Below are 27,674 nucleotides of genomic sequence, written 5' to 3'. Positions count from 1 at the left end.
TGTTTGTGACTTTGATTCTGCTTTTCATCCTGAATGTACTAAATTTTGTACGGTTAGTTTTTTCAGGTTATTGAATAGGAAATTTAATAAAGATTACAAAAATATGCTTAGCACATGTCATTTTCTTACTCCAAGTGGGGTTCAGAGTCGATTTTTTCTCTGACTGTCTATCAAACTGTGTTTCTGGAAGTTCAAACTTTGTTACAGCTTTACTCTCTGACTGTACTCAATATTTAAGTGGTTTTTTAGGTGATTGGATAGCAAATTTAATGAGGAATTTAAAAATGTGCTTGAAAGAGTCATTTTCTTACGGCAAGTAGGCCACTTGACTGCCTACAGTATTCTCTAAAACCACCTGATCTGTCACTAATTTTAAAACTTTAAAATATACTGGCATTATTTTTCAATGTAGAATTGATGATTAAAATTTTTCGCAAAAAACCCTGGAAAATAATTTAAAGTCAAATTAGTTTTTCTTATATAAATTGTTGATTTTTTGATCTACTGTTTTTTGACCGATTATTCTAGCGCTATTAAATATTTTGACTTGGCCACACTGCTTTCAATAAATTGTCTAATATAAGTGTGATTTTACTAAAAAGTTAACTTGCCTGACCAAATTGATCTAAATCTTTTTTATCTTGGGGTGCCATTTATAAAGTATATAGGCCTATTTTTTTATGTTGGTAAAAACTGCCTATTCCTCTGAGAATGGCCCCATTAGCTTGATAAGGGATTTGTTTAAACGGTTTGTAATTTATCTCCATGAGTTCACTTCTAAAAAATAAAAAACATTTATTATTGCCTTCAAAGCTAATTTTAATTTAGTTTTAAAATGGTAGAATACTAGATAATGTATAGAATAGTCACGTAACACAATTTTCCGGTTCAAAAAGGATAAATTTGGTTCTATAGCGATCACCCAAACTCGATCTGAGAGCAATTTCACATGACTTTTATTGAGCTGACAAAGGCAGATGAAGCAATTTGCAGTCCACAAGTTAGACATTTTTCTATTCCAGTTCCTTTTATGATTATCGATTTCCATAATAATATGTGATGATTTCAATGCATTACTCATGCGACAATAAAGAGTTTATGTAACATAAAAGTTCTGTTTGCTTTTACATTAAATTGAACATTTAAAGTTTTAACGCCTTTCTTGCAATACATTTCCCAAATGAATGGAGCGGAAAATCAGTTTCTACCGGCCTGTTTCAAACAGATCCGGTTAAACTGGCACTTAATCTAATTCTAGAGGAGATCTAAGACAAAGCCCGTCATAAGTTATTTTGAAGATTAATCGAGAGATTTCCACTAAGCTGTTAAATATCTCACTGATATCGAATTTGTGTGTTTGAGGAAAATAACCTCAAATAAAGTAAAAATATATAAGCAAAAAAATTTAATTTATGAGAATTAAATACACCCCGGAAGGTTCGCTAAATAATTTTAAAAAAATATAAGAAAATTCCAAAAACGACAACATACAAAAAGAGGCTAAAGAAAGAGTAAGAACAAAATTAAGCTATGTAAAGAAAAATGCGCCAAAGTGTACGTTAATATTTGAGACACCAAAATATTCTACTAGAAATGCCTAAAAAATTATAGCTCAGAAAACAAGAAATGCCAAAACTGTAAAAAACACAGGAAAAAGATAAAAGATGCGTAGAAAAAAGTAGAATATAATAATAGCTTAAAACTTGTTTTTGTTAGGCCTCAAAACAATTGACATTTTCATAATAAGTTTGAAAGAATAATAATAACAAAAAATAGTAGAATGGTATAAGAATGAAAAATGAGGCCAAAAACAAAAAAGTTGACGAAAAACGCGGAGTTATATTTTTAATAATAATAATAATAATAATAGTCTATATTTAGCATCTGGCTATAAGAAAAACAGTGCATGTCCTAAACTAATCTTATAACTAAGTTACTAAAAATTAAAGTTTAAAATAACAGGACAGACACAAATCTTTTTAGTAAAAGCACCAAAATATGAAAATTCTAGAAGAAATGCATAACAAATCGTTGCCCATTCTCAGAACAAAAAACAACAATTCAAAAAATGCAAAATGAAATTAAAACGCAAACAAAAAGAAAATAATCGTTTAAAAAAGAGAAATACAAACTAGGTAGTAAAGTGAATAAAATAGCAAGCAAAAAAGATGCCCAAACAAGAAATAATATTTTGATCGGCAAAATATGAGGAAAAATATTTCGAAAACTTGTAATATATTTATTGATAAAAAAATTAAGACAGGAAACTTGTATCAAAAGAAAACAAGACCAAAAACGCTATAAAACACAAATGAGAATAGAAGGAAAAAAAGTTTAACAGACATTTTCTTCTGTTGAAACTGATGTATCATTTACGAAGAACTGTTTCAAATAATATTTGACAAAACACAGATGGTTTTACTTAAAAAAATGAGTTTTTATCAGTTGTGTGTTGAATCTAGTATTAACAGCGATAAAATTAGCAGTTTTGACAAACCTTGTGAGAAATATTTTTTTCAAAAGACAAAATATTTTAATAATTATTAATTTATAAGCATTAAAGTACGGAGTCTCATTTAAAAAATATAAAACTTGATACTAGTTTTTTAAACTTATTTTGACATCAAGAGTGTCAACGCCGGTGACCAAATTTTCATAAAATGTTAAGGTCAATTATTGTTATTACTAAAAGAGACATTTCCTACTGTTATTCTCTTTATTTTATTTATTGCTTGACTCTTGCTTTTTCTCTACTTTATCAGCATTTTTTTCTTTTATTGTCATTCTATTTGTTGACTACATACTTTTTTAATCTCTCTTGCGCTTTGTAATTTGCCTATTCTCGTCTCTCCCACTTTTTTGGATCCTAAATTTCCTCTCTTTTATGTTACTTCTTATCTTTCCTTTGCTCTATATTATTTGTTTTCTTTACTATACCTTCTTCGTCCTTTGTATTTTTTCTTTCGCAGTAAAAACCTTTCCTGAAATTTTTGTATACGTAATTTTCGCACTTTAAAATGTCAACTTAAAAAATAGTTATAATTACAGAGTTCTTAATTATCTGGCCTAACAGGTTCTACTAATTAATTATTTCAAATTATGATATTCCTTTCCTGATAGTACGTACTTGTCTATAAATAACCTACTTATCTAATCCTGCTCCTTTATTCATGAAGATTTCGAACTTGAAATCAATTAGTTTCCCGTCATTGTTTCCCCAAATTGATCCGATAGAGTTGCCATTAAATAATTAAGTTTCTGGGATAAAAAAATGTTATGAATAAGCGTTCCAGGAGTTTCCATTGTCCATTTTCGTTCGATAGTGCTCAAACTTTTTATGTTGCTCAGGCGCTAAAAAACAGATAAGTTGGCAATAACCTAGTTATAATGCCCGGTGTCGGATCAATACACGAGACACAATTAATCAAATATCGTCGTCGACAAAAGCTTCTTCATATCTCTCAGTAGCACCCATCCGATAATTTCATTATTCAATAACGACTTTACCAAAACGTAGCGAGGTAGAACGGCAATTTTAAATTATCAGCAAAAAGTCCACTTATAAGACCCATCGAGTTTCTTTGAAAGTTTGGTCGGGTCTTTGACGCATTTTCAGGCTAATACTTTGGTGTTTCTTCTAAAAATTGAAAAGTAAATTCACATTTTTGCTAGAAAATTGATTGATAATTTGACACCTATTTACACCTATTTTAAAACAGATGTACAGACCAATGCCCAAAATAAGTAAACTACAAATTGCCTCAATACAATTAAAGAAAAAAATAGGTAAAACCCGAGGAGTAAACCGCTGAGTAAAATTTTGTACACTAATTCCTTGTAATGCTCAGTAATTCCTAATAATTTTCAATAACTAATCTAACCTAACAATACCCACTAATTCTCTGAATTACCACGACTGGAGAGTCTAAAAAAACCTTTTTGTTCAAACGGACGTGAAGTACTCACTTCACGTACAGTTTAGCGGCCGTAAAATGCACTTTTACGGCCCTACGTCCGAAAAAAAAATACAGGGAAAAAGTAAATTAACAATCACTATGTCACCGTCTACGCTTATTATTGCTTGCTGGTTACGATTTCTCTATGTGACCACTGTGTGCACCAATTACAGCAGTACACCCATCCATATAAGTACAGCAATCTTCGTCTCCCAATTTCATTTTTGCGTAAATGAAAAAATGGAAAATATTTCTGACAAGAGTCAGTTTATTATTTAACGTCACATCAACAATGCATAACCAGCAAACTTAACGATAAACGTCACCGCGATTGCTAGACCCTTCTCATTTTATTTATAAAAAATTAAGAATTTCTAAATAAATATCGTTTGAACAAAAAATTTTGTGTACACCTCGGCCGTGAAATAATTTTTTCGTCCTCAAGATTGTTGTCCTCGGCCGTAAGACGGCCTCGGACGCCAAACTTTCTTTCGGCCGAAAAAATACCATTTCACGGCCTAGGTATACAAATAACTATTTTTAATAAAAAAAAGTAAAAATAAGAAAATATGCGTGCATCGATTTAACCGGAAGTAGATATCAACTGTTGCTTAGTTTAAATGGGACACCTTGTATATTATTGCATTTTTTTATTCTACGTCAAATTCTAGACATATTTGGTGTACTAATGTCATACCTACACTTTTCTGTATGCGTTTCTGAGATGTTCTCTGAAAATATTTTCAGTCTCCAAAACAATAATTTTAATTTATGCATATCAGGAAACGTTTTTTTCTCGGTTTTTGTGTTTTGTCGTGTTATGCGAGGTTTTTTTCTATGAGTGGGTGAAGAAAAACGATAAAATATTATACTGGATGGTCAAAAAAAGAGCTCAAAACATCAGTTCTAAAAAAGGACGTTTTTCTAATTAAACACTCCTTTTGTCTGATTCTCTGTTCAAATCTAAGTTTGTATTAGGTCACTTATTTCAAAAAATTATTCTTTAAATTGATACATTGAACTACCCGGTAACTGTCAAAATAATGGAGTTATTGTGTAGTGAGTGTCAATTTTAGAGCCGTAGCAAAACTGTAGAAATAAAATTATTAAAGTCGATTTCAGCTTGCACTAAGTGTCCAACATAACGCAAAACCTATTGAAATAGTGGTGGCTTTTCAGACAAATTTGACCTTTACGAAAATTGTCATTTGCAAATTAGCCCTAACCAGTCAAAAAGTTTCTGGGGCACCCTGTGTGTAAACCGTAACTAACACGCGTATTTATAACACTTTGTATATACTTTTATTTGTCGATGGACAGCCAATGAAATGACATTTCCATTGACGTAGTGAAAGTCGGTTGGTTAGTGGTACCGTTTGGCCACTAGAGGGCGTCAACTTTGACTAATTTTTTTGGTGTATCCTTTTGTTTAATATTCGAAAACCCGCTTAATTGCACTTTTGCTAGATTTTTATACGTCAATGAAGATCCAATGGAATGATCTTTCTAAAAATTTTCCATCTTGGGTTGATAGGTTAGATGGTTTAGCCGCTAGATAACGTCAAAGTTAACTATTTTTTTATGACTTTTTTCGTGAATCCTTTTGTTTAATCTTCAATAACTCGTTTATTTGTACCATTTTTAGTAGTGTTTTATACGTCAATGGATAGCCAATGCAATGAGCTTTCTAACAGTCTCCCAATTTGAATGGTAGGGTATACAGTTCGGCCGCTAGAGGGTGTCAAAATTGACTAATTTTTTCATGACTTTTTTGGTGCATTATTTTGTTCAATCGTCAATAACTAGCTTATTTTCCACACTTTGTATAAACTTGTATATGTCAATGTATAGCCAATGAAATAAGCTTTCTATTGACGTAAAAGTTGATGGGTTAGTGGTACGAGAGAACGTGAAAGTTTTTAAAAGAAAAATTACAAAATTTATAATTTTTCATTGGATTCCAACGAAATTCATTATGAATGGTTTTTTATAATTAATTCATGAATTGTTTTTTATAACATAATTTAGACTTTCCCAATTCTATTAATAGTTTTCAAAATACCAATGTACTTCAGTAATGCCCATTAATTCCTAAAATTAGTACACCATAATGCCCTAGCGCTTTACCCCTCGGTAAAACCAAACGTTTTCAAAAATTAAAATCTTTTATCGGATCTTTTCTCCTTTATCGGATTGGATGAAGAAGATTTCTGGATTCTTTAGACTTTCCTTTTGTTCTGACTGATCTCAAGCTTAAAACGTAACATCCTGTACACATACCTGAGAGTATGACTACCAAAAATGATCGAAACCTCGACTGGTAGAAGACGATAAACCTCTACAATTTGTTTTGCCAAAATTCAACAAAATGTATGTATCTTTTGAACCACCTTGTATAAACATATTTTGACTATATAGCTTATAATTTATGAAAACTTTTTAACGTGTTCTTCTCAAAATATCTTAACTATTACAATAACTGAAACTAATACTCAATAACATTTTTGTAAATAATATAGTTTATAAAACCCCCCATTAAAGTAATGATACCATTAAACAGTTAAAATCTAATTATACAACTTTCCTTTACAACTCTGGATTCAAGGAAACCGTTTCGAATTCGAGATATCGAAGCCGTATAATAAATGGCTATATTTAGATTGTTCCAGATTGAGATGGGAGATATTTTAATAAAGCCTCCGACCAAATTGCTCCAAATGCGAAGGAAGTCGGAGCTTTATCGAATAAATCCGTAAAATCCCGGAATACAGATCTCTTAGAAATGCTCCGATCTGTGAAACGTAAGGTGCCACTTTTGTGCTTAGAGATATTCTGATGCCTTTTCGCCTGTTCAGAGAAACAGCGCTTATGTTTAGTTAATTTAGGTTAAGCTTTAGATAAAGCTTAAATGTTTTGTAAGCAGAGTTCTTATTAAGTTTGATTTGCTGCTTTTGAATTTTTAGTTTTAGACAAACAAAAAATGATTAAAAAATTGAATTTACACTTTTAAGCCAACTTATATCAATTGTTATGAAGTTTAATTAACAGTTCAATAAGTAATTGACAAGTTAAATTGTGTATAAACCAATACAATTTGTGTATAACTATAAACCAAAACCTATGCAGCATAAGAAATAAATACAAGTTTACACATAAAGGTACTTTTCTTCCCACCGATTTTACCTTCCACTAACAGAAAAGTACATATTTAAAAACAATACACATTAAAAAAAAACTACTGATGTGACTAAGAAAAATGCTAAAATATACTTTAAATTTCTAACTCTAGTGGCGCAACTTACATAATAAACGAAAACATGTGAAAGTCTTCTAAATGAACAGGTTGGTTGATGCATTTTTGTATAATATTTTTGTACAACATTATATGCAAAATGAGTATTTCTATTGAAAGGGGTATAATACCAGCTGTATTTTGAACTCATGGAAAATTCAACCAAAAACTGTATTACAGCTTCTTTTAATTTAAGAAGCTCTTACTGTAACTATTATTTTTTCAGTTATTTGCTTTTGGCTTTTTACTGCTGAAGTTATAAGATCTTGTTAAATTCAACATATTTATGTCGCATTAATTGTTATTGAATTGGAGTTTAAACATGTATGCTCATTAAACGAATAGAGGTAACAATTTGAAATTTTTAAGATAAAAACTGTAAGTTCATTCTATCTAAATACAAAGGAAGTTTTATTTAATTTTTTGACAATTTTTTTTTATTTAAAAAAGCGTTTACTAATATTAAAAAAGCGCTTTCTAGCAGCTGGTCAGTAAATTAAAAATACTTTCCTTTACAAAAAAATATGTAAATTAGCTAAGTAAACTCAACTATGTTATTTTCACTTTTTCTTTAAAGTTTGAATGTTATTTTACATTTTTGCGTCCACTTTTTTGAAGTGATACGCTTGATTGAAGTGGAACGCTCAGTGCAAATTAGTTATGAGGCTCTTCAGAGCAAAATTAGCAAAATTGTTCTTAATGTTTAAGACATTAGTAAATTTAAAGACAATAAGTCTGTAAATTTCAATTAAACAGTAAATTACATTTAAACAGTTGGGAAAGGTGAAATAGTAAAATCACGTCTCGTGTGATTGTGACAATTTAAATTCGCAGATGGCAATACTGTAAAATTAAACTGACACCTGTCAACAATAGTGATGTCACCAAGAAAATATCGACTTTTACCTAAAAAAGGTTTTAAAATACATTTAAACAGATGGAAAATTTAACACTGTACTGGCAATATAACATAGGTATACTGTGTAGGTATACTGTGTACTGGCAATATAAATTTGCGACTAGACACACTGGACAAGTTCAATTGGCAACTGTCAACAACAGTCACGTGACCTGGAAAATGTTACCTTTACCTTTGAAATCATCCAAATCCATGGCAAATGTGATTTTAAAACAACCTATTTAAGTTTAAGTTGTTTTCTTTCTTCGACTTTTACAAAGAACTTTTACGATTTTTTCGTCTAACTGAAAATGCAACCCATAACGTTATTTAATGTGAAAATGAAGAGGATTAAATACTACATCAGACAGCGAAAACCGTAACTTTCTACCTTCCTTCTATTTCAAGTTATTAACGAAAATTATAATAATGTCCGACAGGGTTCTTATTTTATCAATAATGACACCTATTAAGGTCAATTATCTAAGAAATAATGCCCTATGGCGTTATTTTTTATAATGGCCTCAGGTGAGGGCATTATTTTTTATAATGCCCTCTGGCCATTTTTTAAATACATATCTACAGAATGAAAGTCAGACATTAAACATTGAAGACACCACACGCATTATAGGAAATAATGCCCACGGTCGAAGTCAGTCTATCGACCTCATGCATTATTGTTCTTATAATGCCCTTGGTATCTCAATTACTATTATATGATGTAATATACTAAAACTTTGACAAATATTACTTTTCATAACACTGCACTGAATAAAAAGTTAAAGGAAACTACAAGAAAGTATTAAAATGTAAGAAAATAATAATTTTAACATTACAATTATAGTTATAACACTGATGAGGTTTGCAAGTACCGAAACAGCTGTCCTGAGTACTGTTTTTCAAATTTGGTACTAATTAAAAGTGCTACTGCTTTAAATTAAGCACGTTGTAATATTACTATTACCGGCCAAGAAACCATAGGAATTTCACTTTAAAATGAATTTCTGCTTTAAGATAATAATTATTATAACCTTGTAAGGAAATGTGAACCAAACGCAGTACTATTGAATGATCGAGGAAATGTAGCAAAACCTGAAAAATTTAGTATTAATTATTAATTAAAGTTGTTAGTACGTGTTATTGTAGACATTTCCCGAAACTAAAAAATATTTTCTCACGATTCTTGTCACTCTATTGCATGTAATTTGTTATTGAAAACTGGTCAAATCGAACAAATTTTTATTAACTTAACTCATGTCAAGTCAAGAAAAAGGAAAATATATTTTGTATGTTTTATGGTAGTTGTAAATCGTATCAGGGAGATAAACTAAACTACTCCCAGTTTGAGGTTGTGGTTAGAATACCCAGTTTAGTTTAGAGAGTGAACTATCCCTGTTATAAACAACCCTATTGGGTATTCCCGAAATTAAACATACATATTTGCCCAGTAACCTGAAAACTTGTCTACTTATCCTTTGTCTTTTGTTCTCTCTACATATAACAAAACTCGAATTCTCCATTGTCAAGCCAATTATAACAGATTCGATGTATCAGACAGTATCACGATGTTATATTGTCCTTAAACATCCCATTATACGGCTGACGTCACAGTTCGAAGGTAAGCAAGGGCGAAAGGACCCTTAACACGGGAATTACTTGGTCCTGTAGGAGTAATTAAGGGCCGCAAACCCAAGGGTTGAATTATACGGTGTCTCGAGATAGGAATTTAGCAGATGTTATGGAGATTAACGGGGTTTTGGGTGCCTGAAATTTTCAAATTGCCCGGAATAAATAAAACACATAACGCGCGGTGTGGCAACTTTTTGGACTTAATAATCGATCGACCGTAATTTTCTACCTAAAAAGTTTACTCATTTGGAAGCAACGTGAGTTTACATTATATGTTTATCTTTGCCATTATTCTACTTGAAAGTACGTCGTCATGTCTATCTAAAATGAAATCGGAATAATAAAAGGGGAAGTTTAAGGTTGACGGATAAATATTTTCTCATGAATTCCTTCTGTTCTTCAAGTTCTGTTTCACTTTTGTCTTTTAATTAAGTATTGTCTCTAAAAATTACCTTAAATGCAGACTTTATTAGTGAAACGTTACAGTATAAATTTTGGTTGCAAAACTTTGGATTTTATGGTATCTAACATACAACATTCATTAAATGGCGCATTGTCAGAACATGCAATTCCGCACTAGTACTCTTTGACATCCTTTGTTACTCCTACGTTTAATTACTCTTCCTCGTTTTCCCTAATAATGTTCGTAATTTCAAATTATATTACTGAACGAGTCCACATTAACAAGGAAATTCCCGTAGCGCTTTTATTTACTTAAAACTAGTACAACGATTAAAATTGCTTTCTCATGAGTTTCCCAAAGTTCTCACCGCCGTTCCCCAAAACAAATTAAAGCAATTTAAACTTTCGAATACTTAGGTAAAAGCTTTCCTAACCGGAGATATCCATTGACTTTTTAAACAGGGCTTTGACGAAAGAACTTACGAAATTACCCACCTTAAAAAATTACTGCTAATAGTCTTCTGTTCCATAGAATTTCAATACAGAAGCGGTGTATTTTAATTTCTTCACATGTTAAAACAGATATATAGAATAAAAAAAGTTGTGATTTACCCCTTAACCCCTTAACCATTTTTCGTGTTACCTCACTGACTTCAATATGGCTTCAGTTCCATCTAAGGTAGTCGATTATTCCTGCTCTGCACATCAGGAACGTGCCTAAAGTACACAAGTTTAACCTTGACTTTCCCAAAGCCAACTTTGGCCTTAGTTTTGCTGAGTTAATAACGGAACCTTTGAAACTGTTACAACTAAAATATCCTCAAACCTACACGCCCAGAACACTCGTAAACTTGTAGAGTATACGCCGCTGCATTGTGGTAAATACTTGCTAAGAATACATAGTTGCCCTTTAAAATTCCTTTCCCCTTTATTGAACTAAAACTGCATTTCAGACGTGCACTGGTGAAACATTTTAGTGCATTTGCAACCTTAAAGGTAGTTTGATATTAGGGTAGCAATTATTGAACTCCGGTTTCACACAAAACGGCAATATTGTCAAAAAAGGCATATGTAAAGATCATGCAAAAACAGGATGACGTAACCATGTAGGTATTTGACAGTTAAATGCTTTGAATGTAAAGTTTATTTTGTCACAATTATCACATCCTATTAATAACCGATGTTTATTAACATTTTTACAGGTGAATTTGGTGATACTCAGTTATAGCAAAGAAAAGATTAGGCTAACTTAGTTTAGGTGCACTAACGTCACCAAATCAACCCAAAAGCCATATGTTATTAGATACAAATCAAAGTGCGCCAAATAAAGCTGTTATTCAGGTTAAAAATAAACAGTGACTTTGATACCCCGTAGTAGCCAAACGATTCAAGCTATTAACTCAAGGAGCCATATCCTTGGAAAGCCCATTTCTTTGGCTATCCATCGACATCTCATTGCTCATTTCCAAAAGTAAACGGTTTATGAATAGTTTTGCGCAAAAAATTGTCTGCTTTCGTCGTTTTTATCCACGTTTTTGTCTTTCCACAGTGACCGTTTTTCAGTGCTGTTTTGGCTGTTTGGTTACCGCATTTTTTCCTATCGACTGTTAACGTTACTCTGCTAATGAGTCGATACGCGTCACATCATTATTAAGAAATCTTTATATTTTATTAACTATATCACAGCTTCTAATTAATAGGAACACACTTACACTACCCTAAAGAGATATATCTCCTTTAGATAGATATCTTTATTTACCTAGCCCTTTGTCTCAATAATATTGTAGCTATTTAATTTATGTATTGATGCTACACTGATTTTGCATAATACAGGGTGTTTCTAAATATCATGTACAAACGAAAGGGGGTGATTCCTTGGCATATTTAATTGCTAAAGTTTCATATAAACATGAGTCTGCAAATGCTTGGTTTTCAAGATACAGGGTGTCATGGTTTTTACTGAGACCATTCGGCCGATTTTATTGAAATTTGGCAGTTTTGTTGGCAAGAGAAAAATGTTTAATATGATAGAATAAAATCAGTTATCTTTGAAAATGGCGGCCACCATTGAGTGTCTTGACATTGAACTATTCGAACATGAGTTGCAATCTATATGAGTTTTATGATAACCAAAAAACTGAGATATTTTGAAAAGTAAGGATATCACAAGATGACGTCCAACATTAAGTTTCTTGACCTTAAATTAGTTGAAAATGAATTCGATTAATGAAAATTATTAATTTACCATTAAATATAACCAGCAAACACATCAAGTTAGGTATCAGAATATCACAAAATAACGTCAAACAATAAGTTTCTTGACCTTGAATTAGTAGAAAATGAGATACAACCTGATTTAGCTATCTTCAAAGATAACCGAGTAAATCGAGATATCTTGAAAAGTAATTATATCACAAAATGGCGTTCATTATTGAATTTCTTGGCATTGAGAACTAGTCGAAAATGAGTTGTAAATTGATTGAGTTATCTGCAAAGATAACCGAGTAAATCGAGATATTTTCAAAATAAAGATATAAGAAAATGGCGTCCATCATGAATTAGTTGAAAATGAGTTGCAACTCGATGAAGTTATCTTTATACTACCTATCTGGTTTCTAAGGTATTATAAATTAATAATAAATAAGTCAAACATGAATAGTTTAATTATTTTCTTACTTTTATAATTTTATTATATTTTAGATTTGTTTTTTATTAATTAACTTTTGTGTAGTTTTTTATATTTACCAATAACATACTCAATTTTTATCGGGGGCAATACCATAAGAGCTCAGATTTAGCCGGATAATTTTTGTGCCTGTCTTAAAACACTTTCTTTTTGGTGTAACTGCACGAGCTGAGAGTCGAGTGATTTTGCCAAACAGGTCGAGTTTTGTACCATAAAGAAAGTATGAGAAGACAAGCGGAAAAATAATCCTGTTCAAAATCTGAGCTCGAATGGTATTTGATAAGACGATTCCCTGAATATAATCAATAATATGATAAGACTGCCACTTCCTTGTACTGGCAGATATAATTTTTTCTGGTTCTTTTGATTTTCTGCAGTAGAACTCTATCCGAAGCGAGCCATAACCAAAACAATACGAACAAAAATCAAAATTGACGGTGCCAGCAAAAATCTCAAAGTGAGACATGCAACAATAGAAGTGTAGTGAAAATCCGTGGAAACGATGAAATCAACAGCAAAATTTATCCGATTTTTTTATCCGCTAGCAAACTTTCTTCCTTCCATGAGTGGAATTGTCCTAAATAAATGTTAAATTGTCCTTGTTTTTTTCATATTTTTAATGGTAATCGAAACTGCATTTGACTTAATTTTGGCAAATTAGAAAATTGAGCATCTATCAACTTTTGACTATAAAAATTTCACTATTAACTTCAATTGAGTTAAAAACTCAAACTTTCACCAATTCCCATAAGCCACTTCACTAAATACTAACTTTTTAACTTAATTTTGGCATTTTTTCCAAATATAAACATTCTTGTCTTGCGATTAAGGCAGATTTCAACTTTTTAACAGAAAATTGACTCAAAACATTTATTATTTAACAATTATGCATTTATGATTTTACTGCATGTATTTTCCTAAAAATTGAGCTTCGTTAACTATCGATTTAGCAAAGTTTTGCTTGTTAATGACTAATTTAACTTAGGTAGATATTTCTTTTAACTGTTAGCTATTTTTGTCTGAAAATTCAATATTAAATTAGTCTCTAAGAGGTTTTACTAAATTTATTTTTTTATTTAAGTAAGCGAAATTTAATATATTAACAATTTTTTACTTTTGAATTTAGCTACTAGTTTTGACACTAAGAATAAAGCCAATTAAATAAATTCTGACTTTCTGAATGGTAATGTCAAAATTAAGACTTTCTCGATTTACCATTTAACTTTTTACTAAAAGTTGTCACTAAATTTTAACTTTTTTAAAATTTTTCATTCAATAGTAAAAAGTTTAACACTTTTTGACTCGCTCTCCTATCAATTTTGCCTGAAAATTCAATAAGTTTTAAGCAAAACGTTTTTAAAATTAAAAATGCTCCAAAAACTTGTCCAGCCTGTGTGCCAGTTTACATAATTTGAGCTGTTTTTGACTGCTGGCAATAGAAGTTAGCTGACTAAGCTGACAATAGAAAATTTGACATCCTTCGAATTGCGATTTAACTAAATTTTGAAGTTCTAAATAAACTTTTAACTAAAAAATTTAAATTCACTATTTTCTAAATCGCAATTCGACAATGTTCTCAAATCCTCTCAACAATCTTACCTAACAAACAGGATTCATTTTTATAATAAAACTTTCTGATACGTCAGCTAATTTTCTTTAGTAACCCAAACTTCTGAACGTTTCTTAGCAGTCCTGACAAGCTTACAAAATAACAACCAATTGGAAAAAAAGCAACTGTTTAGAAGTAAATTAGGTTTTGCTCCCTTTCATTTATGCGTAACAAATAAGTTTTTCTTTAATTTCACGAAACGCAGTAATTCAGATAGCTTGCCGGGGTCAAGTAAACGCTAGCAGCGTTTTGTGTTTTCCAACTTTTCGCAACTTCCAAGCTTCAATTCAATTTTTCTTCCTCTTTGATGTTGAAACTTTTTCATTTGGCTAATATATTCAAAAAGATGATTCAAAAAGTACCAAATAGTAATTCAAAAATGTGAATTAGTAATGTAGCTTGTCCAAATACATGAATGCCCATCACGCAATTTACTCAAGATGAATACGGTTTAATCTAGTGGTGACATACGTGACATGTACAGAAATTGCCAATTCTATTTCCCTTTCACGTTTAGTGCCCGATATTATTATTGATAGAACTTAGCGTTTCAAATCGATTACATACCGAAGAGTGTAATTCAGCTCGAACGTGCTTGCGTGAAAATGTAAGTGGAACTGGCCATGCAGAATAAAATTTTAGATTCCATTTAATATTGTCACGAATATCAGAAGTTGCACCATGTTCCGTTGCCTAGCCTGGCCCCGGTCTCCCCCAGTTCACTGCCGAATCAGCGAGACCGGCAAATTAAGGTCATGAGATGAGTATTTAACCAGCGTCTCAAGCCATCGAGGATCACTGGTCTCTGGGTCGGTCTATCGAGCATCAGTCCGAACTTTCTAGTGCCCGGACGGCTCGATACCTTCTTGGATATCCAGGCTGAACAGACTTGAGTCCTTGCGCAACCCAGTGGTGACCGTCGGGACTCTTGACCCTTTCAGCGCCTAAAGTAGGTCCTTTAGGAAGTGTCGATCATAGGGGTTCCCTGCTCGTATCGAGCGGGTTTCGCTTGGCGACACTTCAAAGGGGGCTTGCTGTGCATAAAGTAAGTCCTTCGGGCTTGTCGGTTACAGGGGTTCCCTGCTCGTATCGAGCGGGTTCCGCTTGGCGGCACATCAGAAGGCCTTACGCACACCCACACACACACACACCCCCGCGCACCCCCTCGTAGAGAGTGTTCCATGGGCGTCCCGCCTGTAGCGGTACTAGCGGCCCTCGTAATCTGGGGGTAAGATTTGGTTAAGCATCGTCTTGAGAATAAAATAAAGGAGACATACTTGTACTACGTTGTTGTTTCTCTTCCTGCGCTACCCCCAAAACGTGACATGGTGGAGGCGCCTTGTTGAATCCCGGGGCTACTGATCTCCATATCTGTGGCCAAACCAAGCGTACGCCCTAACAGGAATGAGAAAAGCGTACAACTTGAGATCAGCAAATCCTAGCAGCCCCTTTCAACCAAGGCACAGGAGTTCAAGCGTAGGAGACCCTTGGTTGCCAGGGACAGATTACCTAACCCTTACGCTTGTAAATACAAGAAGGGAAGACATCGAGCAGCCACAAGAACCAGAAAACGATCTGGAAAAGACAGTAATAGAGGCAGGAACACAGGTACAACCTGAAAAAAGAGATAAACCAGTTGAAGGCATCAGGAGATCAAGGGAAATGGCGGACATTACCATTTCGGCTGTAGAGGCAGGGGAAAAAACACCCGCATTACCTCAGTTTATCAGCCCACCGACGTTCAACCCTGGTAGCGATTCGGCACCCCATTTTATCGGAACGTATGAACGAACAGCGGTGGCAAATAGTTGGAACGATGCCCTAAAAATTCTGTATTTCCATTCGTACCTGCAGGGGGCTGCAAACATTTGGTACAGAGAGTATAAGGCAGCAAACCCCGAAAGCAATTGGCTACACATCTGTCAGGCATTTAAAACAGAATTTAGCGACGGTAACCACAGTCGCCATCTGCTGGCAAAAGTGAAACAGAGGAAACAGAGGGACCTAGAACAGACAAAGAATTTCTTTTACGATCTACGGGTACTATACGAGGAATACAGGGAAAACCTGGACCTCGACGAATTCCTAGATATTTTTCAGAATGGGTTAAGAGACATACCAAAAGCCAAATATTATTGGCTGACGAATTTTCCCAATAACCCACCCAGAAATTTGGACGAGGTCAAAAAACTTTGCGCTACTATAGATAACGCCCCTGAAGAGTGCTCAGCGCCACTTACCTTTAGACCACAGCGTCAGACAGAAGAAGGGGCCTATGAGCCAATAGCGCAGAGACAACCTCCATATGGCAATACACGCTCGTACAGAACCCCGCCGCCGCCTAGAAAAGACTACGGGCCAACAGATCAGAGACAGCCGCCCTTTTACAATTCCCGCCAGGACAGAACCCCTCCACCGCCCAGGAGAGTCTATGGCACTCCCCAGGCTGGTAACCCCGGAAGACAGCACCAGGCCACCAGAACTTACGATAATAGGCCTAGATGCTACAATTGCGGCAAAATAGGCCACTTTGCTGCTGTGTGCAGAAGTAGACAGCAACACCCAAACTCCAGGGGGTGGCAAAACTAAGCCCCGTCACCCTCTCCACTCGGGGCCCGACGTGCTACAAAATACTGTATATTAATACAGTTGTAAATGACTGTTACGTACCAGCGATCATCGACACGGGCGCAGAACTAAACGTGATAAGCCATCTCCTAGTGGACAAGAAACGTAGAACCAGAAACCCACCCACGTTGCTGGTAACAGCAGGCGGCCAGAAATTAAAAAGTCTAGGCGAAACAATGGCATCACTGGAGCTCAGAGGAAACTACATGAAAAAATTAGAAATTAGAGCAACAATATTAGAGAATACACCACAACCCCTCATTTTGGGCGTGGAATTCTTAAGGGAAATGCAGGCATCAATTTGCTTAATATCTAACACACTTACCCTAAATCGGGACTTGGTATTAACGCTCGGGGAAAAGCGAAATTCCGCACCCAAAAAACCAGCCATAGCTCGAAACTGGACAGAGGTGGTCCAGGAAATGCCGGGGTCCATCTTCAATCTCCCGAGCAGCACTGCATGGGCCGTTGCAGTCTCTTCGGCTCCCAGTAGAGATAGGGGAGTAGGAAAAGCCATCAGGGACCATTTGGCAGACCACAACACAGAAAAACTACCCGTAGGGAGCGTGGTCAGTTTGTTTAAGAAAAACAGACATACCCTACAGATGATATTAAAAGAAGAAGGGAACGAATATATCTCTACTCATACACTACAACAGTGCTGTAGGAAATTGAAAGATTGGGCAGTACAAAATAAAATAAGTAAGGTGGCTATACCTAGATTGACATCCGCAAACAGCGAGTCAGATTGGAAAAAACTTAAAGACCTTCTGTATGAGACATTCAAGGAGACAAGTGTGACGGTGCTGGTTTCAAAAAATAGAGAACCCCGACCAAGAAAAGTCAAGACACAAGAAACCAGCTCCTGGAACACCCTGCCAAACTACATAGAAAACGATGACCACGGGATAATTAAGTTGAAGGCAAATGAAGATTACACCCTGAAGCCAGGAGAGGAAAAAACCATCAAAACATCACCGGAAATACCCTTGTCTACAGAAATGTTGGTAGTACAAAATGAGGGATGGCTGGTACGCAACAACCTACTGTGCAACCTAGAAAGAGCCGAAGACTCTATTTTACTGACCCTCAAGAACTTAGGGCCAACCAGAAGGGTTATCTACAAAGACACAACGGTGGCACGACTAGAAGAGCCCAGTGGTTTAAGCACAACAGCACTCTGTACAACTCAGAGAGTAGACGAAGAAGTGGTGACATTAGAAGATCATAAACTGGACCACATTAGGGATGAGCAGTTCAAAAGGGAACTAGAGGATCTACTGGTTGAATATGAGGATGTGTTCTGCAAGTCACCAAAATTTATGGGCAAAACACATCTTATAGAGCACAAAATAGAAGTGACAGAAGACAAACCAGTAAAATGCCGCCCTTATAGAGTCTCACAATCCGAGCGAGAAATCATTGACACACAAATAAAAGAAATGCTCGATTGCGGGGTAATAAGACCATGTCACTCGCCATGGGCGAGCCCCGTTGTACTGGTGAAGAAGAAGGATGGTACCACAAGGTTCTGCGTGGACTACAAAAGAACTATAAACCCGGTCACCAAAAAGTCATGTTACCCGATACCACAAATCGATGACATTCTCACTTACATGGGGAATGCCAAGTACTTCACGACTTTGGACATGTTTTCGGGTTACTGGCAGATACCTATAGAGGAGTCATCCAAACAATACACGGCCTTCACGGCACAGGGACATGGATCATACGAATTCAACGTATTAAGCTTTGGTCTATGCAATGCACCAGCAACCTTCCAACAACTTGCAGATAGAATATTTAGGGACCTAAAATGGAAGGACATACTAATTTACCTAGATGATATTATTATTTATTCAGAGAACTTAGAGGAACACTTAGCAAAACTACAAAAAGTATTTCAGAAAATGAGAGAAGCCAATCTGACCTTAAAACCGAGTAAATGCGAATATCTACAGGAAAAAATAAGGATCTTAGGCTACACAGTCAGCAAGGAAGGAATAAGCCCAGAGGAAGAAAAATTGGCAGGAATTAAGCAATTCCCCATACCCAAGAAAACAAAGGACCTACAAAGCTTTTTAGGATTATGCAATTTCTATAGGAAATTTATAAAGGATTACGCGGTATTGGCACGGCCCTTACATGAGGCCACAAAAAAGAACAAGTTCTGCTGGGGTGAAGATCAAGTGAAAGCATTTGAGCTGCTGAAAGAAAAACTGACGTCATCCCCAGTGTTAAAACATTACAACCCGAATGTAGGATGTACAATGCACACGGACGCCTGTATAGAGGGAATAGGGGCAATTCTGCTCCAAGAAGGCAGTGACGGTCAAGACCACCCGATTGCATATATAAGCCGGGCCTTGTCAAAAGCAGAGAGGAACTATTCGATCAGCGAGCTGGAGCTATTAGCAGCAGTCTGGGGAATGACCTACCTAAGGCATCTAATTTACGGACACCCTGTAAAAATCGTAACAGATCACCACGCATTATGCTGGATACACAATGTGAAAGATCACTCGAGAAGATTAGCACGTTGGGCTCTCAAGTTGGCAGAATTTGACTACACGGTAGTCTACAAAAAAGGCAGTAAGCACCAAGATGCGGACTGCCTATCACGGAACCCGGTGGCAGGATGGAGCGAAGCCGAATTAGATGAATTGGACGATATACCCACCTTCACGATATCAACGTTAGACATAGAAGAATTACAAAATAAGGATAAGGCCATACTGGAATTAAAAACAGCAATAAGCAACCCCGAATCAACAAACGTTGATTCACTGACACGGCGAAAAATAAGGAATTTTAGGCTGAAGGAGGGCGTTCTGTATAGAGCAACACAAACTAAGGAAGGACTGGAACACGCACTCGTGATCCCCCGGTCACTTAGGGAGGAAATTTTGTGGGAGGCTCATAACGCACCTACCAGCGGACACATGGGGGTAACAAAAACTCTAAGTAGACTTACTCCCAAATACTATTGGGATTCTATGACGAAGGACGTCAGAAAGTACGTCAAAGGTTGTAGGGACTGCCAGGCGAGAAAAGGGCCAACAAATGATAAGCCATTGGGCTTACTCCAGCCAATAAAAGTGGGCAAGGTATTTGATAAAGTAGGGATAGACCTACTGGGACCATTCCGGAAGAGTAACCAAGGCAAGACAACGATAGTAGTGGTGACAGACTACGCGTCAAGATACGCCATCACGGCGGCCCTGCCTAACGGGAAGGCAGGACCTGTGGCAAAATTCTTATTGGAACGGGTAATACTAATTCACGGCGTTCCGAGAAGCATCCTCAGCGATAGAGGCAAGGTATTTCAATCCGAACTAGTGCAGGAATTACAACAGATCATGGGTCTGAAAAGCACTTTTACAACGGCATACCACCCTTCGTGTAACGGCCTAACTGAACGCTTAAACAAAACGTTGGCGGACATGCTGTCACTATACTGCAACACGGAGCAGACAGATTGGTGCACTTATCTGCCTTTCGTGACATTTGCTTACAATACGGCCAAACAGGAGACGACACGTTTCAGCCCATTTCAACTAATATTCGCAAGAAACCCCACACTCCCACTAGACGCCACCCTTTTAGAAACGAAAGACGAATCAAACACGAACGAATTAAGAGAAAAAGCTTTACTGTTAAGGGCAATTGCGGTAGAAAATATCAACAAAAAACAGGAGAAGGACAAAGACATTTATGATAAATACCACAGAAATGGTGAATTTGAGGTAGGAGATAGGGTGAAAATATTCATCCCAATCAGAAAGGTGGGAAAGAGCGAGAAACTGCTGCTACGATGGTTCGGACCCTACAGAATAATAAAGAAACTCAGTGAGGTTAACTACGAAGTAAAACAAGAGAATGGAAAAAAGAAAACGGATATAGTACACATAGGGAGGATTTTACCATTCTATGACGAATGGACGTTGGGGGACATATCCGAGGGGGATTCGGACGTAGAGTGCAAGGAAGAGGAACAATGACTAGCACAAGTCGGTCGGCCTACATGGAACGGAGTCAGTAATAAAAACAATTCTTGTAGGCCCGGCACGTCGGACACACAGCATGTGGAAGTATCAGCTGGGGCAACATGGAAAACACTACCTGAAACAATACTTTATGAGGGCACTATTCCATTGACTTACGTCATCCCATGGTTAGAACCTAAACTAAGTACAGAACCAGGGTTCAGACAGGCAGATAATTGCGAGAGCAATGCCCAACACATATACTGCAGGGCGAAAAAACACTTGGAGGAATTAGAAAAGGCAATAGATGTGGAAATGGACAAATACAAAGCGGCCTGGTACCCGGAGTGGTCAGAGTCTGGAAAGACAAAACGTCAGAAACGAACGTTCTCACTAGGATTCATCGCGGACGGGCTAAATTACTGCTGCGGGGTAGCAACCCAGGAAAAACTTGACTCAATGTCCATGGAAGAAGGCAAACTGGAAGCACATATAAATGCCCTACATGGAACTATGAGCAATACGCTGAAATTGATCAGCACACATTCTGAAGAACAAAAACGCTGCCAGGAAGAAACCAACAGGGCAATCAAGACAACAGAAAGTAGGGTGCACATATTAGAGGAATTCCTAAACGAGGTTCGGAAAAGGGAAATAGCAGGAAGGGAATTAGCAACAGGATCTCTGGAGGCAAACATGCAAGCAAATCTGGGGATGGCAAGGAAAATGATCTTACTAATTAGAAGAATGCGGAGCCAATCCGCAATACAAGAATGTAGGCATAAACATATACCACTGTCACTAATTCAACCTGAGACATTAAGGAGCGATCTAAATAAAATAAAAAACGAGATAGGAAAAGACAACATCGATTTAGCCATACCTGTATCCAACTTAGCATCATACTTCCGGATACCAATAAGCGAGTGCACCTTCTCCAGAGAACAGCTGGTGGTACACATCAAGGTACCAACAGTAACTAAAAATCACCAGTGGCAGCTATTTCAACTCCAGACAAACCCATTCGCATGGCAGGGTCAGACATGCACATTAAAGCACTCACCACTGATGATGGCCGTAGCAAATAACCAGGGGACCACGGTCCTAAAAGAAATCACAGGCATTGCATTACACGAATGCAAACCATTTCAAGATAGGCTGTGCTACTTACCAAGGTTCTCGGGTGACCAAACACAAGGCCCTTCGTGCGCTCGAAAACTGTTTCATGGATCCACAGTGGAAGATATAGCGGAACATTGCCCTATGCATTGCCACCAGTCAAACCTAATGATCATATCTGAAACAGGGTCCGAGGAATTCCTAATCACACACCCAAAAGCCAACACGACAATCAGCTGCCCTAAAAGCACCACTAAACTCGGAGAGGAAATGTTAAAACTGCCAGGAGCATTAAAAATCAACTTACCATGCAAATGCCAGCTATTAGTAGACAGGGACGTTGTCATCCAAAAACGATTTCCTTGCAAAGACGAAGAAAATCCAGCTTCCATACGGCACATACTACCGGCCGCATGGACTAACCTAAAAACGTTCGTGTTAAAACCATCAGATAACCAGGCATTTTTACCTACCTTTCATAACCTATCAGAATGCCTAAACAGTAACTGGACCACAAACCTGCCACATTTCAACCTAACCTCGGAAAAAGAAGTAAGGTTAAACATGGACATCGAATGGGAAAAACAGGAACACCGCGCCCACGTGGAAATACACCAGGGCAACCACTCCTTCATGTTCACGTGGAACATAGTCTTGTCAATAGCGGTAATTTACTTACTATTACGAAGACCAACAGTACTCGCACTGGCACAGACAGCACACTCAGAAAACGGGGCCCCCCAAGCACCCGAGGGGGGCACGCAGGAATACTGGCTGGGCGTGACAACGTGGCTAATCGGAGGGATAATAATCGGCGTCATATTATACGGCCTGCTGAAACACTACCTTACCTCCCGTAAAAAACACAAATCACCCAGTCAGAGCACCGAAACAGAAGGTTTAAGACAGGAAAGCCAGGAAAATTTAGAGATATCAAGCATGGCGGCAGAAGGACGCCATCAGGTACCGAGAACCTTCGTGTTGAAAATCGACGAATCATCAGAACTAGGCAAGACGTTGACCGAAGGTGTGGCTCATCAATTAGAACGACAACTGACAGGAAACGCGCGCACAGCAAGCGAGCAATAAGTCAAGTCACACAAACGTAGCATAGAACAAACAAACGACTAGATAGGATATAGATATATTTAGCATTAATAATACAGATGTATAACTGGTCGCCGAAGGCGAGGGGTAAAAGAAATCAGACATATCTGTCCGCAAAACGACCCCTCGCGAAGCAACACATGGGTGTCTGGATAGCTGGGGGGCCAGTCACCAAACGGTACCTTAAAAATATACACTTCCGGTGCGATTCCCTTAAAGAAAAAAAAAAAAAAAGAGAAAGAAAAAGTAAAATAGCAGTTCCAATCTAAGAATGACATACTCGTGGAAAGTCGGAACGGACGAAGTGTAGGAGACGTAGTAGCCGGGCCCTTAACCGCCGCCTGGTGCAAGGGAACCCTTGGTAATGCGAAGCTAAAAGGAAAAGAAAGGGGAAAAGATACAGAGAAAAATAGAGAATAGAGGGAAAAGTGAACTTACTTGATTCCATTATTCTGTTCTTACACTTCGACGACCAGTTAAACAATACAATAAGTTGTAAGGGTAACATTTTGCATAAGTAGGGTGCAAACTAAGTATATTTCATAAAGCTTACATAGTCTAAACAATTAAGTATAAACAATAAAACATAAACTTACAATATACATATTTAAATAGGTTGACCGACCGTCACGCCCTCTACCGCCAGGATACCACAACCTAGGAAGTCACGGAACAAGCGACCATCCCGAGCACTTCTAAGCGGACGTGGAAAGTCAGTAGATGGCGCCACCACCCGCGAACTGAGTAACGGGTGCTCTGGCGCACAGATAAGCAGAACGAAGCCGCGTAAGGCCGCCCTCAAGGAAGGAGCAACAGCTTCCAGGAGTATCACAAGGGGAGCGTGATAAGATATAAGTGACGATTGGTCGTACGTTGTAAATGTCATTGTAAATAAAGCCATGGAGCATGTAGATTATTTGGTTAAGTTAGGGTTAAGTGTCCGGGGCGAACACTCTTCAGAGGGGGGAGATGTCACGAATATCAGAAGTTGCACCATGTTCCGTTGCCTAGCCTGGCCCCGGTCTCCCCCAGTTCACTGCCGAATCAGCGAGACCGGCAAATTAAGGTCATGAGATGAGTATTTAACCAGCGTCTCAAGCCATCGAGGATCACTGGTCTCTGGGTCGGTCTATCGAGCATCAGTCCGAACTTTCTAGTGCCCGGACGGCTCGATACCTTCTTGGATATCCAGGCTGAACAGACTTGAGTCCTTGCGCAACCCAGTGGTGACCGTCGGGACTCTTGACCCTTTCAGCGCCTAAAGTAGGTCCTTTAGGAAGTGTCGATCATAGGGGTTCCCTGCTCGTATCGAGCGGGTTTCGCTTGGCGACACTTCAAAGGGGGCTTGCTGTGCATAAAGTAAGTCCTTCGGGCTTGTCGGTTACAGGGGTTCCCTGCTCGTATCGAGCGGGTTCCGCTTGGCGGCACATCAGAAGGCCTTACGCACACCCACACACACACACACCCCCGCGCACCCCCTCGTAGAGAGTGTTCCATGGGCGTCCCGCCTGTAGCGGTACTAGCGGCCCTCGTAATCTGGGGGTAAGATTTGGTTAAGCATCGTCTTGAGAATAAAATAAAGGAGACATACTTGTACTACGTTGTTGTTTCTCTTCCTGCGCTACCCCCAAAACGTGACAATATGATTGTATATCATGAAGATTAGCAACATTTTTTCTGCTCACGTAAAAACAATAAAATAAATTTATTATCGACCTACAGGGAATATCTGAATAGATCTTATTGGAAACTGGTAAATTGAACTTTTTATCTCATAGATTTTTGTGCCATAAGTATTCGGGGTTTCTAAGAAGTTCAGTAGGGAGAACTTCATAATTTTTGCCATCTCCGGAAAAATTAAGCAATATTTCTGCCAAGTGCACAGTAAGTCCGGAAGTCTCGAGAAACGAAATAAAATATGACAACGTATTTTCTACTTGATATTAGTTTTCTGTAAATGTATTTTTTAGAACTTTCGTTATTTTGAATAATTTAAAAAATCACGTATAAGTTAAAGTCTAAATTGGCGATTTTTGCAGACCTTAAAGAGATTTGTAAAATAAGTTCGGAAAAGATCCTTTTCCTAAAAGATTTCTTGGTTTTCATTACACTAATTTGGAAATACTTGCTCTGGGCAGTTGATACGACGAATTCAGAAAGTTCTTCATCTGATGAGTATAATCAGTGCAATTTGCAATATATTTTGGGGGCAAATACTCAAACTCATATACTGCACGATTTGCAATTGATATGTTTACTTCACGTGATGGAGTAAATGCAAGTGACATAACCAGTTTTTTGTTACACCAAATATACATAGAATGTTACTCAGAAATTTTGTAGAATAAGTCGGTAAGTCACATGGCGTATTTGGTAGTATGTTGTACTGAACATGAGTGCGGAAAAGAATTCTGCATGCAAGTAGAAAATAGTATATTCTATATTAGGAGCGGAAAGTAGTTATTTGCCGCTTGCACATGAAAATTATGTAAAAGCGGCAAAAGTACTTTCGGCTCGAAATATAGACGATACTTTTTCGACGACTGCTGTGGGGTGGAGTAGAAGGACAATTCACATCATTTTCGTAGCTCGAACTCATTGTCACAGATAAATCACTTTGACGGAATGGCTTTATTTCAAACCGATATATCAAGCGTCGTTATGAAAACGCCGAAAAAGTTGGTGGGTAGATTCTTAGTAGACAGCGAAAACGCTCTAGGACAGAAAATGATTCGCTTTCTGTACACGTGCGGCAAATAACCACTTTCTGCTTTGAAATGGAAGCGTACATGAGGTCCTTTCAAAGTCAGTAGTCGAAAATAGTATATTCTATATTAAGAGCGGAAAGTATATATTTGCCGCTTGCACATGAAATTTGCAGCTTGAGGCGAAGCCGAACGCTGCAATCATGTAAAAGCGGCAAAAGTACTTTTGGCTCGAAATATAGACGATATTTTTTCGACGACTGCTGTGGGGTGGATTAGAAGGACAACTCACATCATTTTCGTCGCTCGAACTCATTGTCACCGATAAATCACTTTGACGGAATGTGGTTATTTCAAACAGGTATGTCAAGCGTTGTTATGGAAACGCCGAAAAAAGTTGGTGGGTAGATTGTTAGTAGAAAGCGAAAACGCTCTAGAGCAGAAAATCTCTCTTTCTGCTCGCGCGCGGCAAATAACCCCTTTCTGCTTCTAAATGGAAGCGTACATGAGGTACTTTCAAAGTAAGTCGTCGAAAAAGTTAAGCCGGATTTATAGATTTGCGTAGCGTAACACAATGCAATCCTAGCGCATCGTAAGAAAGTTGAATCATCCAGAATATGTTGATCAATTTATAGATGCACAAGCGTAGCGTAGCACAACATAAGTACAACGCAGCGCATCGCAAGAGTTGGTAATTTTCAACTTTTACGCTACGCTTACGCTGTGCACCTCGCGTCTAGCCAATGAAAATAGGTTAAATGTCACTTGTCGCTTGTCAGTCTTTGTTTGACGCGCATGTATTCAAAGGAACTCACATCTTAAACAAATGAATCTATAAATTGCACTACGTAAGAAAATTGCGCTATGCTGTGCTACGCTGCGCTAGGATTGCGTTGTGTTACGCTACGCAAATCTATAAATCCGGCTTTATTTTTCAAACCTAGTGCTATTATTTTTCCTTTAATTAAGCGAAAAAGGTAAATTTAATTAAAAATGTCTGAAAAATAAGTGCATGAAATATTTTATGTAAATATAACCCTTAGGGAACTCGTTTTTGCAGGTTTATTTTAAGAGTATGTGGCGGTAAACTGCTCGAAGCGTAAACCGAAACAAGATCGTTCCTTCAGGAGATTTCAAGTTGTAATACGAAACAGTATATTTCCACTGTTTTTGTAACTCAACTAGGTCGGTTTTTTTTTTACAAAAAAATGTCCTGATAACAAAATAAATATGCTAAAATATCAAGTTTTTATACCTGGGATTCAGTAGTAAAAGAGGGATAAACTCACCATGCCTCACCCTTATTTTACATAATAAAATTAACAATGTTTTTATATAAAAGGTAGTTTATAACCAAATTTCTTGATTGAATTCATTCTAAATTGAATGTATTGTATGTAGTAAAATGGCCAAATGTGTGACATTTATGGAAATTTTGTCTTTAGAGATTCTACAGGATCGGTTAAATTAGAATAAGGAATATTTAAAAAAAACTTTGACACACATTCTTTCAAAATTGTATTATGCCCGGTTTATGAAGCAAATAAAATAAACTAAGAATTTTTTGGAGAGTTTATACAGTTAAAATAAAATAAGAGTTTGATGTTCGTTAACACATATTTTTAATTTATCCTTTCAGTGATAAGGTAAATAAACC

At 36.8% G+C, this 27,674-nt stretch overlaps 2 protein-coding genes and 1 long non-coding RNA gene across 5 annotated transcripts in view; 1 reads left to right on the top strand and 2 right to left on the bottom strand.

Moving 5' to 3' along the window:
- The window catches only part of LOC145724516 (A-type potassium channel modulatory protein KCNIP1-like), a 205,392-nt gene that overhangs the window by 21,816 nt on the left and 155,902 nt on the right, over positions 1-27,674 (top strand). The gene's annotated exons all lie outside the window — the stretch shown is intronic.
- The window catches only part of LOC145724525 (uncharacterized), a 126,706-nt gene that overhangs the window by 12,147 nt on the left and 86,885 nt on the right, over positions 1-27,674 (bottom strand). The gene's annotated exons all lie outside the window — the stretch shown is intronic.
- Positions 23,334-23,880, bottom strand: LOC145724521 (uncharacterized). The gene is made up of 3 exons (XM_081972865.1): positions 23,751-23,880; positions 23,593-23,684; positions 23,334-23,524 (listed from the first exon to the last, which is right to left on the bottom strand). The coding sequence occupies exons 1-3, from the start codon at positions 23,818-23,820 to the stop codon at positions 23,360-23,362; spliced, it is 327 nt and encodes a 108-aa protein (XP_081828991.1). The 5' UTR covers positions 23,821-23,880; the 3' UTR covers positions 23,334-23,359.

Source organism: Ips typographus, linkage group LG2 (genome assembly GCF_016097725.1).
Source record: "Ips typographus isolate SLU linkage group LG2, UJ_Ityp_2.0, whole genome shotgun sequence".
Lineage (NCBI taxonomy): Eukaryota > Metazoa > Arthropoda > Insecta > Coleoptera > Curculionidae > Ips > Ips typographus.
Note: the sequence above shows the minus strand (reverse complement) of the source record. Positions and strands in the feature narration are given on the sequence as shown.